Genomic DNA, 15349 nt, shown 5'->3' with positions numbered 1-15349 from the left:
AACTTTGAAGATGAAACGAGGCTGGGTCTTCCAACATGACAATGATCCAAAACACACCGCCCGGGCAACAAAGGAGTGGCTCCGTAAGAAGCATTTGAAAGTCCTGGAGTGGCCTAGCCAGTCTCCAGACCTCAACCCCATAGAAAATCTGTGGCGGGAGTTGAAAGTCCGTGTTGCTCGGCGACAGCCCCAAAACATCACTGCTCTCGAGAAGAGCTGCATGGAGGAATGGGCCAAAATACCAGCTACTGTGTGTGCAAACCTGGTAAAGACCTATAGTAAACGTTTGACCTCTGTTATTGCCAACAAAGGTTATGTTACAAAGTATTGAGTTGTATTTTTGTTATTGACCAAATACTTATTTTCCACCCTGATTTACGAATAAATTCTTTACAAATCCTACCATGTGGATTCATGGATTTTTTTTTCACATTCTGTCTCTCACAGTTGAAGTGTACCTCTGGTGCAAATTACTGACCTCTGTCATCATTTTAAGTGGGGGAACTTGCACAATCGGTGGCTGACTAAATACTTTTTTGCCCCACTGTAAATCTGTATGTTCTCGAGCTATCATAAAAGCTAGGTTACACCTCTCCCCCCAAGCCATGCACATTAGAGTCACTTATCACAATGGCCCAGACAAAAGCGTAATGGATTTGAAGTGGTCATTAGCTTCCAGCAATGCAGGTAAAATTACAGATTACAGCAGCAGAGAAACCAAATGACCCGACTCTCCATAATGCCACACCAAGTCACATCTGATTAGTTACATCAAGAGGTACCCGAGATGCACACTGACAGAAAGTAAAATATGGAAAACACGCGTCATTTGCAAGGTTTTTAGAAAATAAAATGTTATTTTATGATATTATTTCATCGTTTAAAGACTAATGTATGGTGGCTTAAAAAGGCAGGGTTTTGGTGTGTATCATTTGAACTTGAAGAGCAGAGGTTTTTTTTTTTTATCTTACATTAATGTATTCACAAAAAAAAACTGTCTTTCATTTAGTGCATGCTCACAAAATACTTGCTTTCTTTATTCTCATCAGATTTAATTATTGTTCATTAGCACATCTTATGAGGCACCAGTGAGTATTAACTGTCATACTCCCCCTGGAATCTGACAACATTAGCTTACTTTCACACACGTTTGGTGCCTAAGGAGATATCATTTCTTTTTTTAATTTACTTAACACATCTTATATTAGAACTTACAGTAGGCAGGACTCATGACGTTAGCCAAAGTCTGGTTATTTTTCAGTATACTTGAGAATATGTAATAAATGTCCACAGTTAGCAGTCATTTAAATATGGTAATCTTTAAGCATGATTTTTGCTTCAGTAATGTGTTTGTGGTAATGAGAACAGTCAGTGATGCTGAGCGATGTGCACATAGATTAATGACAGCGCCAAAACAAATTCTACTTAAAATCATGAAAATGAGAAAAACAAACCTTTATACAGCCATGTTCTGCTGAGAGACTAATTAAACATAACCAATTTAATTAAAACAGTGTTTATAATCAATATGACATTATATTTGATATAATTCTAAGCTCTGCAATGGAGTGATTACGATGAATAATTTCATTATGAATGGCCTTGGTATAAATCACCAGCAGAAATATTAGGCTAAAAAAGACATCATAATGTAATTAGTGAAAACTCTTGAGGGGATCCATATTTCATGACAGAAAATGAAAACCATAGTGAAATGTCAAAGAGTAAAAATTACCTGGAGAATTTACATAAATCCTAAACATATATTACTAAGACGTTTGTCCAAATAATCATTCGCATTAGCTGCAAACAGAGAATAATGATGCTGAAATGCTGGACAGCAGTGATTCAAATACTCCCAGCTTACACAGAGTTCATTACATTTCGCTGATAAAGCTCCGTTTGGCTCCAGCTCCTCAGTATATGCACAGAGCTGTGCAGAGGTTACACACAGCCATTCTCTTTGTGATAAAAAGAAAGCATCTGTTTCTGTGCTTCTGCAGAAACCTACTGATGGATGGCCTCCTAGATGTCAGCAGTCTATTTCAGCAATCTTGAAACACAGCATCCCTGTTTCAGATTTCTGAACTAGATGGTGGAAAAGGCAAGTTTTGTGAATTTTATTTCTAAGCAGACCACAGCTTTTTGGAGACAACAGAGACTCTGAAGTCGACTTCATTTGGTCTTTACACATAACCAAAGGAGTTTGCTGTGGATCGGATGACATCTACTGTGAGAACCCTCAGGGGAAGTGGCCTGCAGAATTAATTACTACAGTCTTCTGAACTGTGACCAGCCAGCTGAGGAGGGAAAAGGGGTTGGCTTTCCAAAACATTTCAGCCTTCTTCAATTGGGTACATGCAATATATTGTATTGGAGTCTACATACATAAACCAACTTTTTATTTTTTAACTGGGCCACATTCAGCGTCATGTTTATTTGAGCACAATAACTTTAACCAAAAGTAATTGGGATTTAACTGATATGTTAAATAATATAAACCAGTACACATCCATGCTACAATACTGTTTGGCCTGTTTGCGCTGTTGGCAAAAGTGAAATAAACAAATGAATAAATAAATAAATATCAATGATAAAGAAAAAAAACAGGGTTGGTAGATTTTGCTTACTGGCTAAAAATGGGTCATTTTAACCTGTTGCTAAGTGGTTGCTAGGCATGTATAATTCAAATTTTGTGGAAAATTAAATTAGTTGTTACTATCATGAAATAAAAACATTATGCTTTTATAAGGTCTCATAGGTACAAAAAGGAACGAAAAAAGACTTATTTTGGCGCATTGCTATGGAACGCCAGGACTGCCATAATGAATTAATTAAATACACCATTAAATAATTAATTAAATGTGGCAATAATTAATTAAAATTGGAATTAATTAATTAAATAAATAGTTATGACACATGTAATTAATTAATTATTGCCACATTTAATTAATTATTTAATAGTGTATTTAATTAATTCATTATGGCAGTCCTGGCGTTCCATACATTGCTAGGTGGTTACAATGCATGGTTAATTAAATTTTTGTGGCTATAAATGAGATGTTATTGTTGTAACTAAACTGATGTGGTCCTTTTATAATGTGTTACAGGTGCATAAAGCCAAAGAAAGGTCATTTTAGTCTGTTGCTAAGTGGTTGCCAGGCAATCTGATGCTGTCATATTATTATTATTATTATTATTATTATTATTATTGGTGTGAAATAAAACAATGTGATGCTTATAGGTGTTACAGGTGCATAAATGCTGAAAAAAGTCTTTTAAGCCCATTGGTAGTAGTTGCTAGGAAGCATGACGACATGGTAACATCTGATATAGATAAGAACCTTCAGGGGCCTAAGTTTTACCGGCAGGGTGTACCTGCAGTGTTATGGCAGACAACTTTAATACTTTTTTACCACAGTGATTCTAATTGGTTTGGTGCTTTTTGAGAATCTGGGAAGTATATCTCAAAATGTGGACTCATCTGTCATCTGTCAAAAAGAAATTAGAGATATTTAGACATAACTAGATAAAGGCATAAACAAGGTCTCAGAGTAGAGTGCAATTTAAGATGGATGTTTTTTTTTGTTTTTGTTTTTCCCCCACTCAGAATTTTGTAATTTCAACAAAAAAACCACAACCTCTCACAAAAAACAGTTTCTGCAGAGAACATGTGGAGCTGCTTAAAATTATATGGAAATTACAAGATTTCATAAATGCATTCACTCTGGCAAGGCAGGAATTGAATAAACACTAAACAATACAGTGGGGCATTGGCTTTCAAAGTCACATACCAATAAAAAAGAAAGCAAAAAAGAAATTAGCTACATCACTTTAGAACTGGGAATATTTTCTGATTGTCACATTACTGCAAGCAACACTTTGCCACAACTCTATGTCATTTTTTAGCAAAGATACACACTATAAACTACACAAATATACACGATTTCTTGACCCTCACACAGCAGGGCAAATAGCTGTTATCTCCCACAGTTCACCTAGCATCTTTCACGGCAATATAGTTAGTCAGAGAAGGAGCCCGGTTCTCACTTTGTGATTGTTGAAACAGCATAATATAACACAAGCAGTATGATATTCAGCCTCCTCGAGCTCCAATGATTGTACATGAAACTAGCAATTTTGCTGCATTTCAGATTCTCCATGTCTGTCAAAAGCTGGGTCATTGATCGGCCTGACAGGAAGTGCCAGTCTATAGAGTGCTGCTCTGAGTGCTATGCTGCTGTAGAGAACATGACAGGTTGATCGTTTATGTCTCCATTTCTCTACGTTAATTTTTATGGCCAGTCTTTTATGGTCACCCTGTGCTCTTATTAATAAAATAAGAAAAAGGTAAATGATAACCCGATTGAAGACAAATATATCATCTAAGGTCTAATGTTATTAAATGTCAGGGGATTATTCTTCATTTTTTAAGTTACTGTATCAAACCCTTTAGTTAGTGTGCTAGCTCATAGACGTTAACAGGGATTTGACATATGGACTCTAACATAAGGTGCATGATTTAAATGCATTAAAGAGCAATTTCTTTTTTTTCTTTTTCTTTTTTTGTATTTCTAAATTGACTAGAAACTTTGCTGATCAAAACTGCACTTGAAGACATTTCCATGTAAAAGACATATTTTCTTGCCTGACAAAACAGAGACATCTGAATTCAGATGCCAAAAGCAAACACCAAGGGATGACTTAAAATTATGACAAAGTCAAAGGGTCCAAAGACTTATAAATCTAACAGAGGATCAGCATAGTTTTCTCAAATATACTTACCAGCCTAGGCGCAGTATTGTCTTTCAATTTAACCTTCACCCAAAAAGAATTAGGTTGAAGGTTAAATTGTCTTTATTAATAGTAAACATAAGGAGTATACTTAATGCCTGATTGGGAGGGACATCACATGGGGGGTGGGGAGTTGTCTAGCTGGCAAAAATGGATGATGTCATAGAAGCATCCACAACAGAATATAAGTAATGAAGACGTTATTGAGCAATTTCCTACAAAGAAGTATCCTAAGTTAAATGTCAATACCAAAAAAGTTTGCCAGGCAGAGAATGGACTATTGATGCTTTAAAATATCAGTGTCTGGAGAACTATAGGACTCCTGGGGTTGTGGTGTGTATTGAGTTTTTAAAGCTTAGTTAAAGGTGTGCTATTAAAAAAGGGCTACTAAAAAGCTGTATGGGGTTAGAATAACAATTTTTATTTATTTATTTTTATAACCTAAAATAACAAATACTCATCACTTAGACACCAGAAACTTTCATAGTACTTTCAGAAGATGGATACGTCATAACTTAAGAAGCAGACATACTGCAGTATTTTCATGTTATTTAATTTAATTTATATAGTGTCAGTTCACAATTCATCTGTACACTCATGTCATGTCATCTATACTCTTTGTACTGTAGTAGGACCCTACAATATTACAGAAATGAGATCAAAAATTCCCTATTAGAAATAAACAGAAAGGGGCCTCTGGCAGAATCTCAGGTACAGAGAAGATCTAGTCATCTAGTCACATAACCACACCTGTTTGCTGCCCACACAGTACTGTTTTATATGGCTGGCACTTTCTCAGGAGTCTTTTTGGGTTAAGTGCTTTGGTCAAGGGCACCTCAACATTGACTGCATACAGTTTACATTTTTATATATAACGGTAAAAATTTAACAACGCTGTGACAATGCAACTGATATCAATGGGTACCACACACAATGTGCGAGGCCGTTCATATTGGATAAATTGCAGAGGACGGACCACATTAATATTCTGCTAGGATGCTCAGCACCATGGTGTTTGTGGTCAGCAGGGCCAAGAATTGATTAACAATTACAAACCCTGACGTTGGACTTTAATGAGTGAGATAAAAAAGAACTCTCTGTGCTAGCATTTGCTTTGTCTGGTTTCTTAGACCAGTTATTTTCTCTGGTCTTATTTTATGGATTATAGTGAATATTATAATATTATAATAATAGCATTTATTACTAAATTACAGGAATTCTGCTGCACGTTTGGTACCGATGATATTGTTTCTCTTTTAGATACAAGTGTACCGTGCCCCTGAGCTCTTGCAGACATTTCAGAGTGGATGAGTCTTGGCATAGTTGAGACCGTACCCTCTTATTGTGACACATAGGCTGTGGTGTCAGGAATGTGTGGGCTGCCCAACTACTATCTGCTACAGTAACCATCATCACAGTCTGCATAAAATGAAAAAAATATTCAAATACACCGACTCTCTGTAGGCGGAAACCTAAAGCAAAGCTCTGAAAAGATAGAAAAAGGGCATTCAAGTGAACTAAAAGCTCTTTATTGTTTGGATCTTTAACTATATTCTTTGGTTCAGTATCTTGTTATTTAGGTAATACTGCTTCATAATGAATAAGCGCACCTCTGGGAACACGGAGGAATTATACAATCGTTATAAAACAACTTTTTATGTGCCTGAGCAGCTGATCTGCTAGTTAAATCATCTAGTTAAATTGATTACATAAACAAACAGTAAGGGAAAATTTTTAATTTAGCAAACAATATCTCAGATTTCCTAAACAGTTTATCAGTAAAGACCCTCATCCGACACACAGTCTCCTTCAAAAACCTGCAAACAGCATTTGCTTTGACTCTAATTAAATTATGGAGAGTGGCCGCAAACCCCACGAGAACAAGGGGTGCCCGGAGTCATGCATCTAAGTGCTGCTGGACAAACCCCATTTCCCTTCCTCATGATATTCACCATCTTGACAGGGGATGATCAAAATAACACTTATTTATTTATGCATGCTTCCAGGAAACACATGTGGCCTCAAGAAGTGTATTCCTGGAAAAAAAATAAAAAAATAAACAGACATCATTGTGACATTGAGTTTCTGGGCACCAGTGGAATCATCTGAGAGTAGCATGCTGTAACCCAATAGCATTAGTTTCATATAATATGTTGAATATTTTGAATAGAATGAAGACAGAACGACATGACATTGACTGCTGAATATTAAATTGCACACTTAAATCACTCAACCAATATCCATTGTTGACTTTGAATACATTCCAGTCGCAAAATATTACAATGCATGCTTTCAATCTTTACTTGAATAAACTTTTTTAGATAATTACTCTCTCTCTTTTGAGAAATTAGGCTTTACCCATGTTGTAATTTACATGCATTTAGTGGACATTAACATATTATACAGCAAGTAATTAATAGTGATGTCGGTGACTTTAGTTTAGCATATATTTTAAGTCCATTAGGATGCATAGTTGTTAAAATTGTCCTTATTATCAATGTTGTGCTTAGTCTGTTTTCTAGCTGTTTCCTGTGCATCTATGGCAGGCATGACAACAAACACAAGTTGTGTAGCATCAGTTCGATGGCTGCACTCATGGTAGTAAAATAAATACTCAACAACAAATTTTAATTCTGAGACTAATTCTGACTTTGTGATCCCTGGACATTCAAATTTCAAAGAGACTGCTGCTTTACAGTTAAATTCATATATTAAGACAAATAGTCAAGTAGTGCTGTCAAGAACAGAGGAACGCACCTAAAAAAATGCTCGACCTGAACATAAAACTCAAAATTAACTTGGAGTTTTGCCATTTACGTTGAAGACCCAGGCCCTGTGCATGTAGTCCTACATGCACGGTAGCAGATCATTTATGTCAAAGTTATTTAAGAGGCATACTGAATGGGCTTTTACTAAAGATTGCTTAACCCTTGTATGGTGTTCGGGTCTGTGAGACCCGTGTTCAGTTTTTTTCAAAAGAAAAATTCAACAATTAATTATTTTTTCACGTGTAAATGTGTTGTGTCTTTCCACTCACTCCACTTGATTATAACTGATTTATTTATAACATTTTATATAAAAGAAAAACGAGAAGCACATTAATTCATAAATGTGATCTAACAAAGGTAAAGGGAAAAAATTAACCATGTTCGCTGTTCATATGTCTTGTAATTGGGATGAAGTAAACATCTGTTGAGTAATTTAACATAAAATTGTTTGATAGTGTTAATTTGGAAAGCCAAAACTCTAGCGGGTCCACCAGACCCATGAACACTGGTAACAAAACTACGAACACCACACAAGGGTTAAGCCTTAATTTGTTATGCCTTTAATGGCAAAAAAAATTTATTTGTATATATTTATTTTTTGTTATTTTTATATTATTATTTTGCACCTTTTAGTTTCTGCATTTATTTTAAGTCTCTTTTTATGCAGTTTTTACCCCTATGGGGAAGTTTGCTTGTACTACTACCAAAGACACTTCCTTTATTTTAGTCAAGGTTGCCAGACGTGGCTGCAAGCAGCTTTAATTATTCATCACAGTAACAGACACAATATATTAACATCCTTAACTGCAACAAGAATCATCTGCTGTTTTAGATACAGTGGTGTGAAACAAATGATTCAATGGAATATCACTGGAGCACTAAGTGGTTACACTCCACATGATGAGAAGAGTTAACTGTGGATGGAAAATACTGTGGTGGTTAGATTTTTTTGTTGTATTATGTTACAATGTTCTGCACGCTTCTGTACTCGCTGGAAAAGAAGGATAAAAAGGTAATGCCTGCAGGCATCAGTCACATATTTTTAGTATTTATTGTCTGCATATCATCATAAATATCATTATTTCTTTAAATATCTTGAAATCATTTTAAGGCTATGTTGCACACTCCTATTTGGGGATGTAGACATGATCAAGACTGCTGAATTTCAAATAAGCATCAGAATGAGGTGGAAAGGTGAATCAATTCAATTCAATTTCTCAACAGTGCTATTTATGAATAGTGCCAAATCAAGTTATATCTTAAGATAAAGACCCTACAATAATACAAAGAAAACAGAGAAAACCCCAACAATCAATGACCCCCTTTGAGCACTGATGAGTGACAGTGGGAAGGAGAAACTCCCTAAACCCAAAACCATTCCCAAGGAAGGGCACCATCTGCCACCACCAGCTGGGGTCAGAGATAGCACCTTAAAGCAAATAGCAGCAGAAGACCACACCGGGTGACACTATTGTCAACTAAGTAAAGGACAATGAAGCTAATACCCATTAGCTCATTAAAATTGGTCAATAAAAGAAAATGCTGCCTTGTCTAATGAGTCTAGATCAGAACATGAAGCCAATAACATGAAAATCTGGATCCATCCTGCCCTGTATCAATGGATCAGGCTAATGGCAGTGGTGTAATGGTGTGTTGAATGCCATTTTGGTACACTTTGGGCCATTAATTACCAACTTAGCATCCTTTAAACCACAGATTCCCATGCTGGAAGCACAGCCAACAAATCTGCAGCGACTGAGTGATGTTATTATGTCAATATGAACCAAAAACTCTGAGGATCGTTTCCAGCACCTTGTAGGCAGTTCTGAAGATAAACGGAGGTCAAGCCCAGTACTGACAAAGTGTACCTAATAACATGTTTTTGTATAGTGTGAGCATATACTGTATTTGCTAAGGTTTAAGTACTACCAATAACCATTACAATCTAATATTCTTAGATATTCTTTAATCAACTTTAATACATGGAAATTTTTGGCCCATCAATTCTTTGGAGATAAAAAGAAGTCTTTAATCTTTAAAGATATCTATGTAATGAAAGGCATTTTGTTGGATTTCTAAATAATAACAACTATTTTACTAATATTAGCATTTTGATAATAATAATAATAATAATAATAATAATAATGATAATAATTATTATTATTTTAATGACAGTGTTGACAGGTGGCTACACTTCTCCACCTCTTCTACCTGTCACCATTGTCCACAGTGATAAGCTGTTGCTAACCACATGGTCTTGTGAGAGTTGAAAGGATTATTATTTCTCATTAAATTGTAACTAGAAGGAGCTGACCCCATAGAGAAGAACACCAACAGGGACATGTAGAGAGGCAGAGTGAGGCCTGGTTCAGTAATGAGCACATCTCGTCCCATACAAAAACTTATTAAACGTGTAGTGGTCAAGAAAGTCACAATGGGACTAGGACAAGATCACATACAGCACAAGACCACCAAACAACCTTAATAATGCAGAAGCTGGCTTTGTGCTGCTGTTGAAGTTGTCAATCTTCAGCGCAAGTAGCCATGTTTGTCTAATCCAGCAAGAGGTTTCTCCACTCCAAGGCATATTAATGAGATTTTCACATCTCGTCTCCTCTTCAGGGAGGAGAGCTAAAGAACTGGAGTAAACCCTTTCAAATTAACACGTACAGTCCCAAGCCTTTTCGCAGCACTTGTTCTCTAGTGACTGACCATTAAAACAAATTTTAAAAGAAAAGAAAATAAGAAAAAAATAATTAAATTAAAGCATTAAGCAAAGAGGACTTACCATCAAATCTTTTATGTCTCGAAACAAAGGTGCTTCTCAGTGTGTGACTCATTTCATCAACCAGATTCTCAAAGTCTTGTTTACTCTGTTGGCCAAATCTGTCCTCCATTTCCTCGGTGCAACATGTGTTTCCCTGAAGACATACACGAAGATGTGTCCCTGCAAAAAATGACACACAAAAAGCTATATTTTTCTCTCCAAACCAAAACGTAGGCTACATATAGGCACTGTAAACCAATGTAATGACCAAAGCTTAAACCTTTAAAGCCTGAACCATGAAATAATTGCCTGCAAATTATTATTATTACTAGCATTATTATTATTATTTGTATTTTGTAAATATTGTTATTTTGTTTGGGTTTTTTTTTTTGTAATTTATTGCTTAAAAATGTATTGTGCAATTTAGTTAGTTACAAAAAAATTACATTGATGCTGTAGAAGTCTGAGAAATTCAAGAAAACTCATGTATCACATATGATAAACTCGGCGTTACTAGGTTAAATAATGTTGGAGCATTTTTTTATGTATCTTCTGAAGCCATATTTTTAAAAACTCAATGACCAAAACATCACTGGCTTAGTTAAATGTTAAAAACAGGACAACTGAAGCACATGAATAAAAAATCATGGTGGTTGGAACAATGTTCCTCTCTAACATGTTACATCTTACCCCTAAAAATCAGATGAGGAGCTACAGGGTGTCAAATTCTCTGAAGGGCTACCTGGACAATCTTCTGTCTCCACAAACTAGCCAAGAAAGCAGTAAGGCTAAAGTGGTTCAACTTTTGAAGCAAAGCCACACCTTTGCATCAAAAACTATTAAGTAAAAATAAGCTTTTTTGGTTACCAGAGTAACAAGTCCCATCTAATTAAAAGGACCAACAATAAGAAAACTTTAGACTTCACATGCTCTAATGCGAAATTTCCCCTGCTTAAACATTAGTTGTTTTTTAACCTATTTAAAAGATAAACCAGTACTATTGTTACTATGTTTTGTCATTGCTGGCGAGGTCTGACTGGTTGGTTATGGGGTTTCTCATTTGTCTGAGAGACACTAAGTGCTTTAATTGACAAGGGCTAATTAAAGTTAAATCAGATACTCCATAGTTTTAAAATATTCCTTTGCACATTACATAATTGTAAAAATTCTGAGTGGAATATCACGTTAATGACCTATATCACTTCATTTCCCCAAGCAGCCATATTAAGACAGACACAGATAATGAAAGATTCAGTCTAGAACAGAACGTGTTTCATAGAAACATTCATAACTAGGATTTTAAGCATACTTTAAGACCAGATATGTCTGACAGCAAGAGCTTCGTCTCAGCCTCCAACCACGATTTTCATTAGCTCATTTGACATTAGCTCATTGGAAAAGAAGGATTGAAAAGGGTATTCATTTTGTTTGCACTTGTATCGATACAGGGGAAAACAAGTATTGCACCTATTTTATCAAATAAACTGAAATACTTGGGGAACACTACAAACAAGAGGACAACATTAGCTTAGCTTGACAAAGCTACCTCCTAATTCGGAACTTTTACTTGTGTAGCTCAGTCACATCAGTAAAATTACGACAGAACCTACTTTCATCAAAAAGACAAAAAAGAAAAGAAAAAGAATTGGTGGCTTCTGGTGTTTGTCCAACAATGTCGTAACCATTCACATTAAATGCTATAACAATGTAAACCGGTCATGATTCAATAATGAAACATCACAACCACAGGTTATCCCAAATTTTCTTGAAAGATTGTGATATCATTTTAAGGCCCACTCCCGCATCTAGTGAGAACAGAGTGTGACAAAGTAAGAATCAACAAAAGCTGCATTTTTCTGGCGCTTTCACAGCATTTCACAGCCACTATTTTTGAAAGTAGATACAGTATTATTACAATGTAATTCACTGTAGCTGCTATCACAACAGAGGCAGTTTCTTTTTAAAGCATACACATGGAGATGTAGTTACAAGCTGTATACATTGCTACACATATGACCTCAAGGTTAAGAATAAACATCCATGCTCAAGAAACCAACATTACTTTACTTAGTTTGTATGAAATAGCCACACAAGAAACATAGTGTAAAGAGAAACTATCTACAGGGTATGAGAATTCACTTTTAAGTGTTTCATCAGTTTCACCATGGGTGTGTGTTTTTTTGTGGGCATGTATTTGCTAAAGCAAGGAGTAGCTTTGTAACCTCCCAGAACTCAGCTCCCACGTAAAATATAACCACCACGGTGAATATTTAACTTCCATGTAATTATTACATCAGCAACTGAATTGCTCCATTTTAAGATCATTTTATTTTATGGTACTGATAAAAAAAAGAACACGTTGTGAACATGTTGTGAAAATAACAGAACAGCACCGATAAATGCCAGAATGTAAATATTTGAACACGGTGTAATCAAACAACAGTCTAAGAGCTGCAAGGAAAGAGACTTATGCAAACCTTACTTGTGAAATTCATTCTTAGCTTTGCATGCCTCACTCACTTTACTTGTTTCATTCAGTTGTCAGGCCTGTATTGACTAAATAGCAGGTGATATCAACAAATAACCAAAAGATGGATCAAAAGTCTTCATTACTACACACCATTGTTAAAAAGACCCTGGAAGATAGATGGTAATAGCATCATACAACCGAGTCCTGTGTTTCCAGTGCAGCCTTCTTATCAGATATGTCAAGAAGAGGGAAAAAATACATCTTGACACAACAACCCTACTGTGTGCTCCAGCAGTCTCAACAGAGTGAAACATCACTTAAAAATAAACCTGTCGTACATCAACATATGGGAAGGAGCTTTCAAGGGACTTCACCACTCAGCAAAGTGCCATGACCTTCCTAGTCAAGGTTAAAACAGCCCTGTAGCTTCACAGATAATCTATCTACAGGAGCACAGACCACACACACATTAGCCACACAAAGGATGGAGTATGGGCCAGAAAGTTCTTTTACAACAGAAAAAACCCCACTCTTGTGTGATGTAAACATGCGTTATTATTTTTTAAGATACGTTGTCAACAGCATCAAAGTACTTAAAACATCAGCTCGATTTCCACATTAAATTTACCAATACAGCAGTTTTTTTTTTCTCCATTCCTTCCCTAAATCAAATAAAAGGGCCAGTTAGCAGAACACAGCTATCACTGTGAACACAAATACCAGAGATTATTGTAAGAATTCAGTTCCGGAGCCTAGTGGTTAGATTTTCATTTGAGCCCATTATCCATTTTATATCTGCAAACTCAAAAAGTTTTAGGCACTGCAGCTAAAATTAGGATGCTTTCCAAAATGATATACAAAATACTGTTTTTTTTTTTAAAATAAACTTCATTCCATCTGCAGTGAACAAACCAGGATAAAATAAAAATTTCAGCATCACAAGATCTTTACAAAAGAAAGATATCCCCTTTGACATTGTAATTGGATTTCACTATGCTCTGCTGCACTTTTAAAATCTGTGTTTAAAGAAAAAAAGATGTTAACTTAATATCTTGTTAGATTCTAGCAGATGTGTTGGTCTCTGGTTAGAAAAATAGAATCCTGTCCTCAGCTGAAATCATTACAGTAGATGTGAGTTGACAGTTCTGTCTTTCAGACAGTGGCATGTACAGTAAACTTACTGCAAGATTACTTTGAATGGTAATTTGCATTAATGTGTGAAAAATCACTCAGCTTTTTTCAAATAGCGGAGCTCCTCTTGCAGTCACAGCCATTTGCCCAAGAGATACTACAAATGAACAAATGTTACGAAGTAACTGTTATTGGGAAAATCTTTTTCTTTCTTTGTCACCCATCAAAATCAGATCAGTCAGAAACTTACATCATGTATGCCAGTGACTCTCATGTCGTGTTACAGATGAGGCGGGTGCTGGTCTGCAGTCTGCTGCGAGACATTAATTGACTAAATGAAGCAAATTTTATCCAGTTAAAATGTAAATGGGTAAATTACATTGTATTGCATTTTATATTAGCCTTTCTATTCACATTATGATAACAGAACTTGATGTTATATTTACTGCATTACAGGACTTGAAATTTGAAATAAAACTTTTAGGTTTTGTTCTCCTTTGAGTTTTCTGTGCCAACCTTTGCCCCGTGTTTCTGTTGCGCTGTGTACAACTGTGTCATTTACTTTCTGCTGCTAACATAACAGACTTTTGAATCTTAAGGTACTACTTGCTGTCCTTTCAGTTTCACTTGTAAATGCATTTTAAGGCATACTTCCCTTATTTCACTTTAGGTGACACAAAATAACCTACTTAAAACTGCTTGCATTAACTATGGATTATAAAAAATTAAGTATTTATAAAACCTCTATTAACACATTTACACAATTAAGCATACTTTAACCAATACATATTTATAAATGTAAAATAGTGTCATTAAACATGTTCTATGTGAACTTATAGATCAAGACTGAAACATTCTTATCTGTGTTTATGAATTACATGCTAATGTCTATTAATATAGGATTTATCCTTTATAAGTGATGAATTAACACTTTACTAATGTAAATGTTTACTAATATTATATGGTGTTACTAGTATGAGGCGGTGAGGTGGAAGCCACTCACTGACTTCGTATTGTTATATTTTGTGTTAAATCTATGGTTCTCCGAGTCCCTCACACACATATACAGAAACATGCAGAAACTTGCCATTAAATTCATTTTTGTAACATCGCTGTCCTTCAGATTTAGATGTGTGCTGTAATGGAGTTTCACATTCTTTGTCCGCTTTTCTATCAATCCTTGTCCCTTATTTCACAGAGAAAAATAGAATATTATTGTGACCCATGAGGGCTGTTTTTGGAAACAGCTGTGAAAATGAAAATGTTCTTCCAGTAAACATGTTAGCACAGCTTCGGGACAGCCTCTGCACTGAGCCAAATCTTATGCAGATGGGGGGTTTTGTTTACTTTTGGCTGGTAAGGTAACAAGTATGAATTCCAAATAAAGCTGTGTACAATTTTGAAGAAGCCATCCTTCAG

At 35.6% G+C, this 15349-nt stretch overlaps 1 protein-coding gene across 2 annotated transcripts in view; it reads right to left on the bottom strand.

Moving 5' to 3' along the window:
* LOC101480018 (glypican-6) overlaps positions 1-15349 on the bottom strand; it is an 80294-nt gene that overhangs the window by 50668 nt on the left and 14277 nt on the right. For both annotated transcript variants that reach the window (XM_076874969.1, XM_004557822.4), the window contains exon 2: positions 10351-10509. In XM_076874969.1, the coding sequence (XP_076731084.1) occupies positions 10351-10509 (159 nt within the window). The remainder of the gene's footprint in view (positions 1-10350; positions 10510-15349) is intronic.

This window comes from Maylandia zebra, linkage group LG16, assembly GCF_041146795.1.
Source record: "Maylandia zebra isolate NMK-2024a linkage group LG16, Mzebra_GT3a, whole genome shotgun sequence".
In the NCBI taxonomy this organism is placed as follows: Eukaryota; Metazoa; Chordata; class Actinopteri; order Cichliformes; family Cichlidae; genus Maylandia; species Maylandia zebra.
The sequence above is the reverse complement of the archived record's forward strand: the minus strand, read 5'-3'. Positions and strand labels throughout refer to the sequence as shown.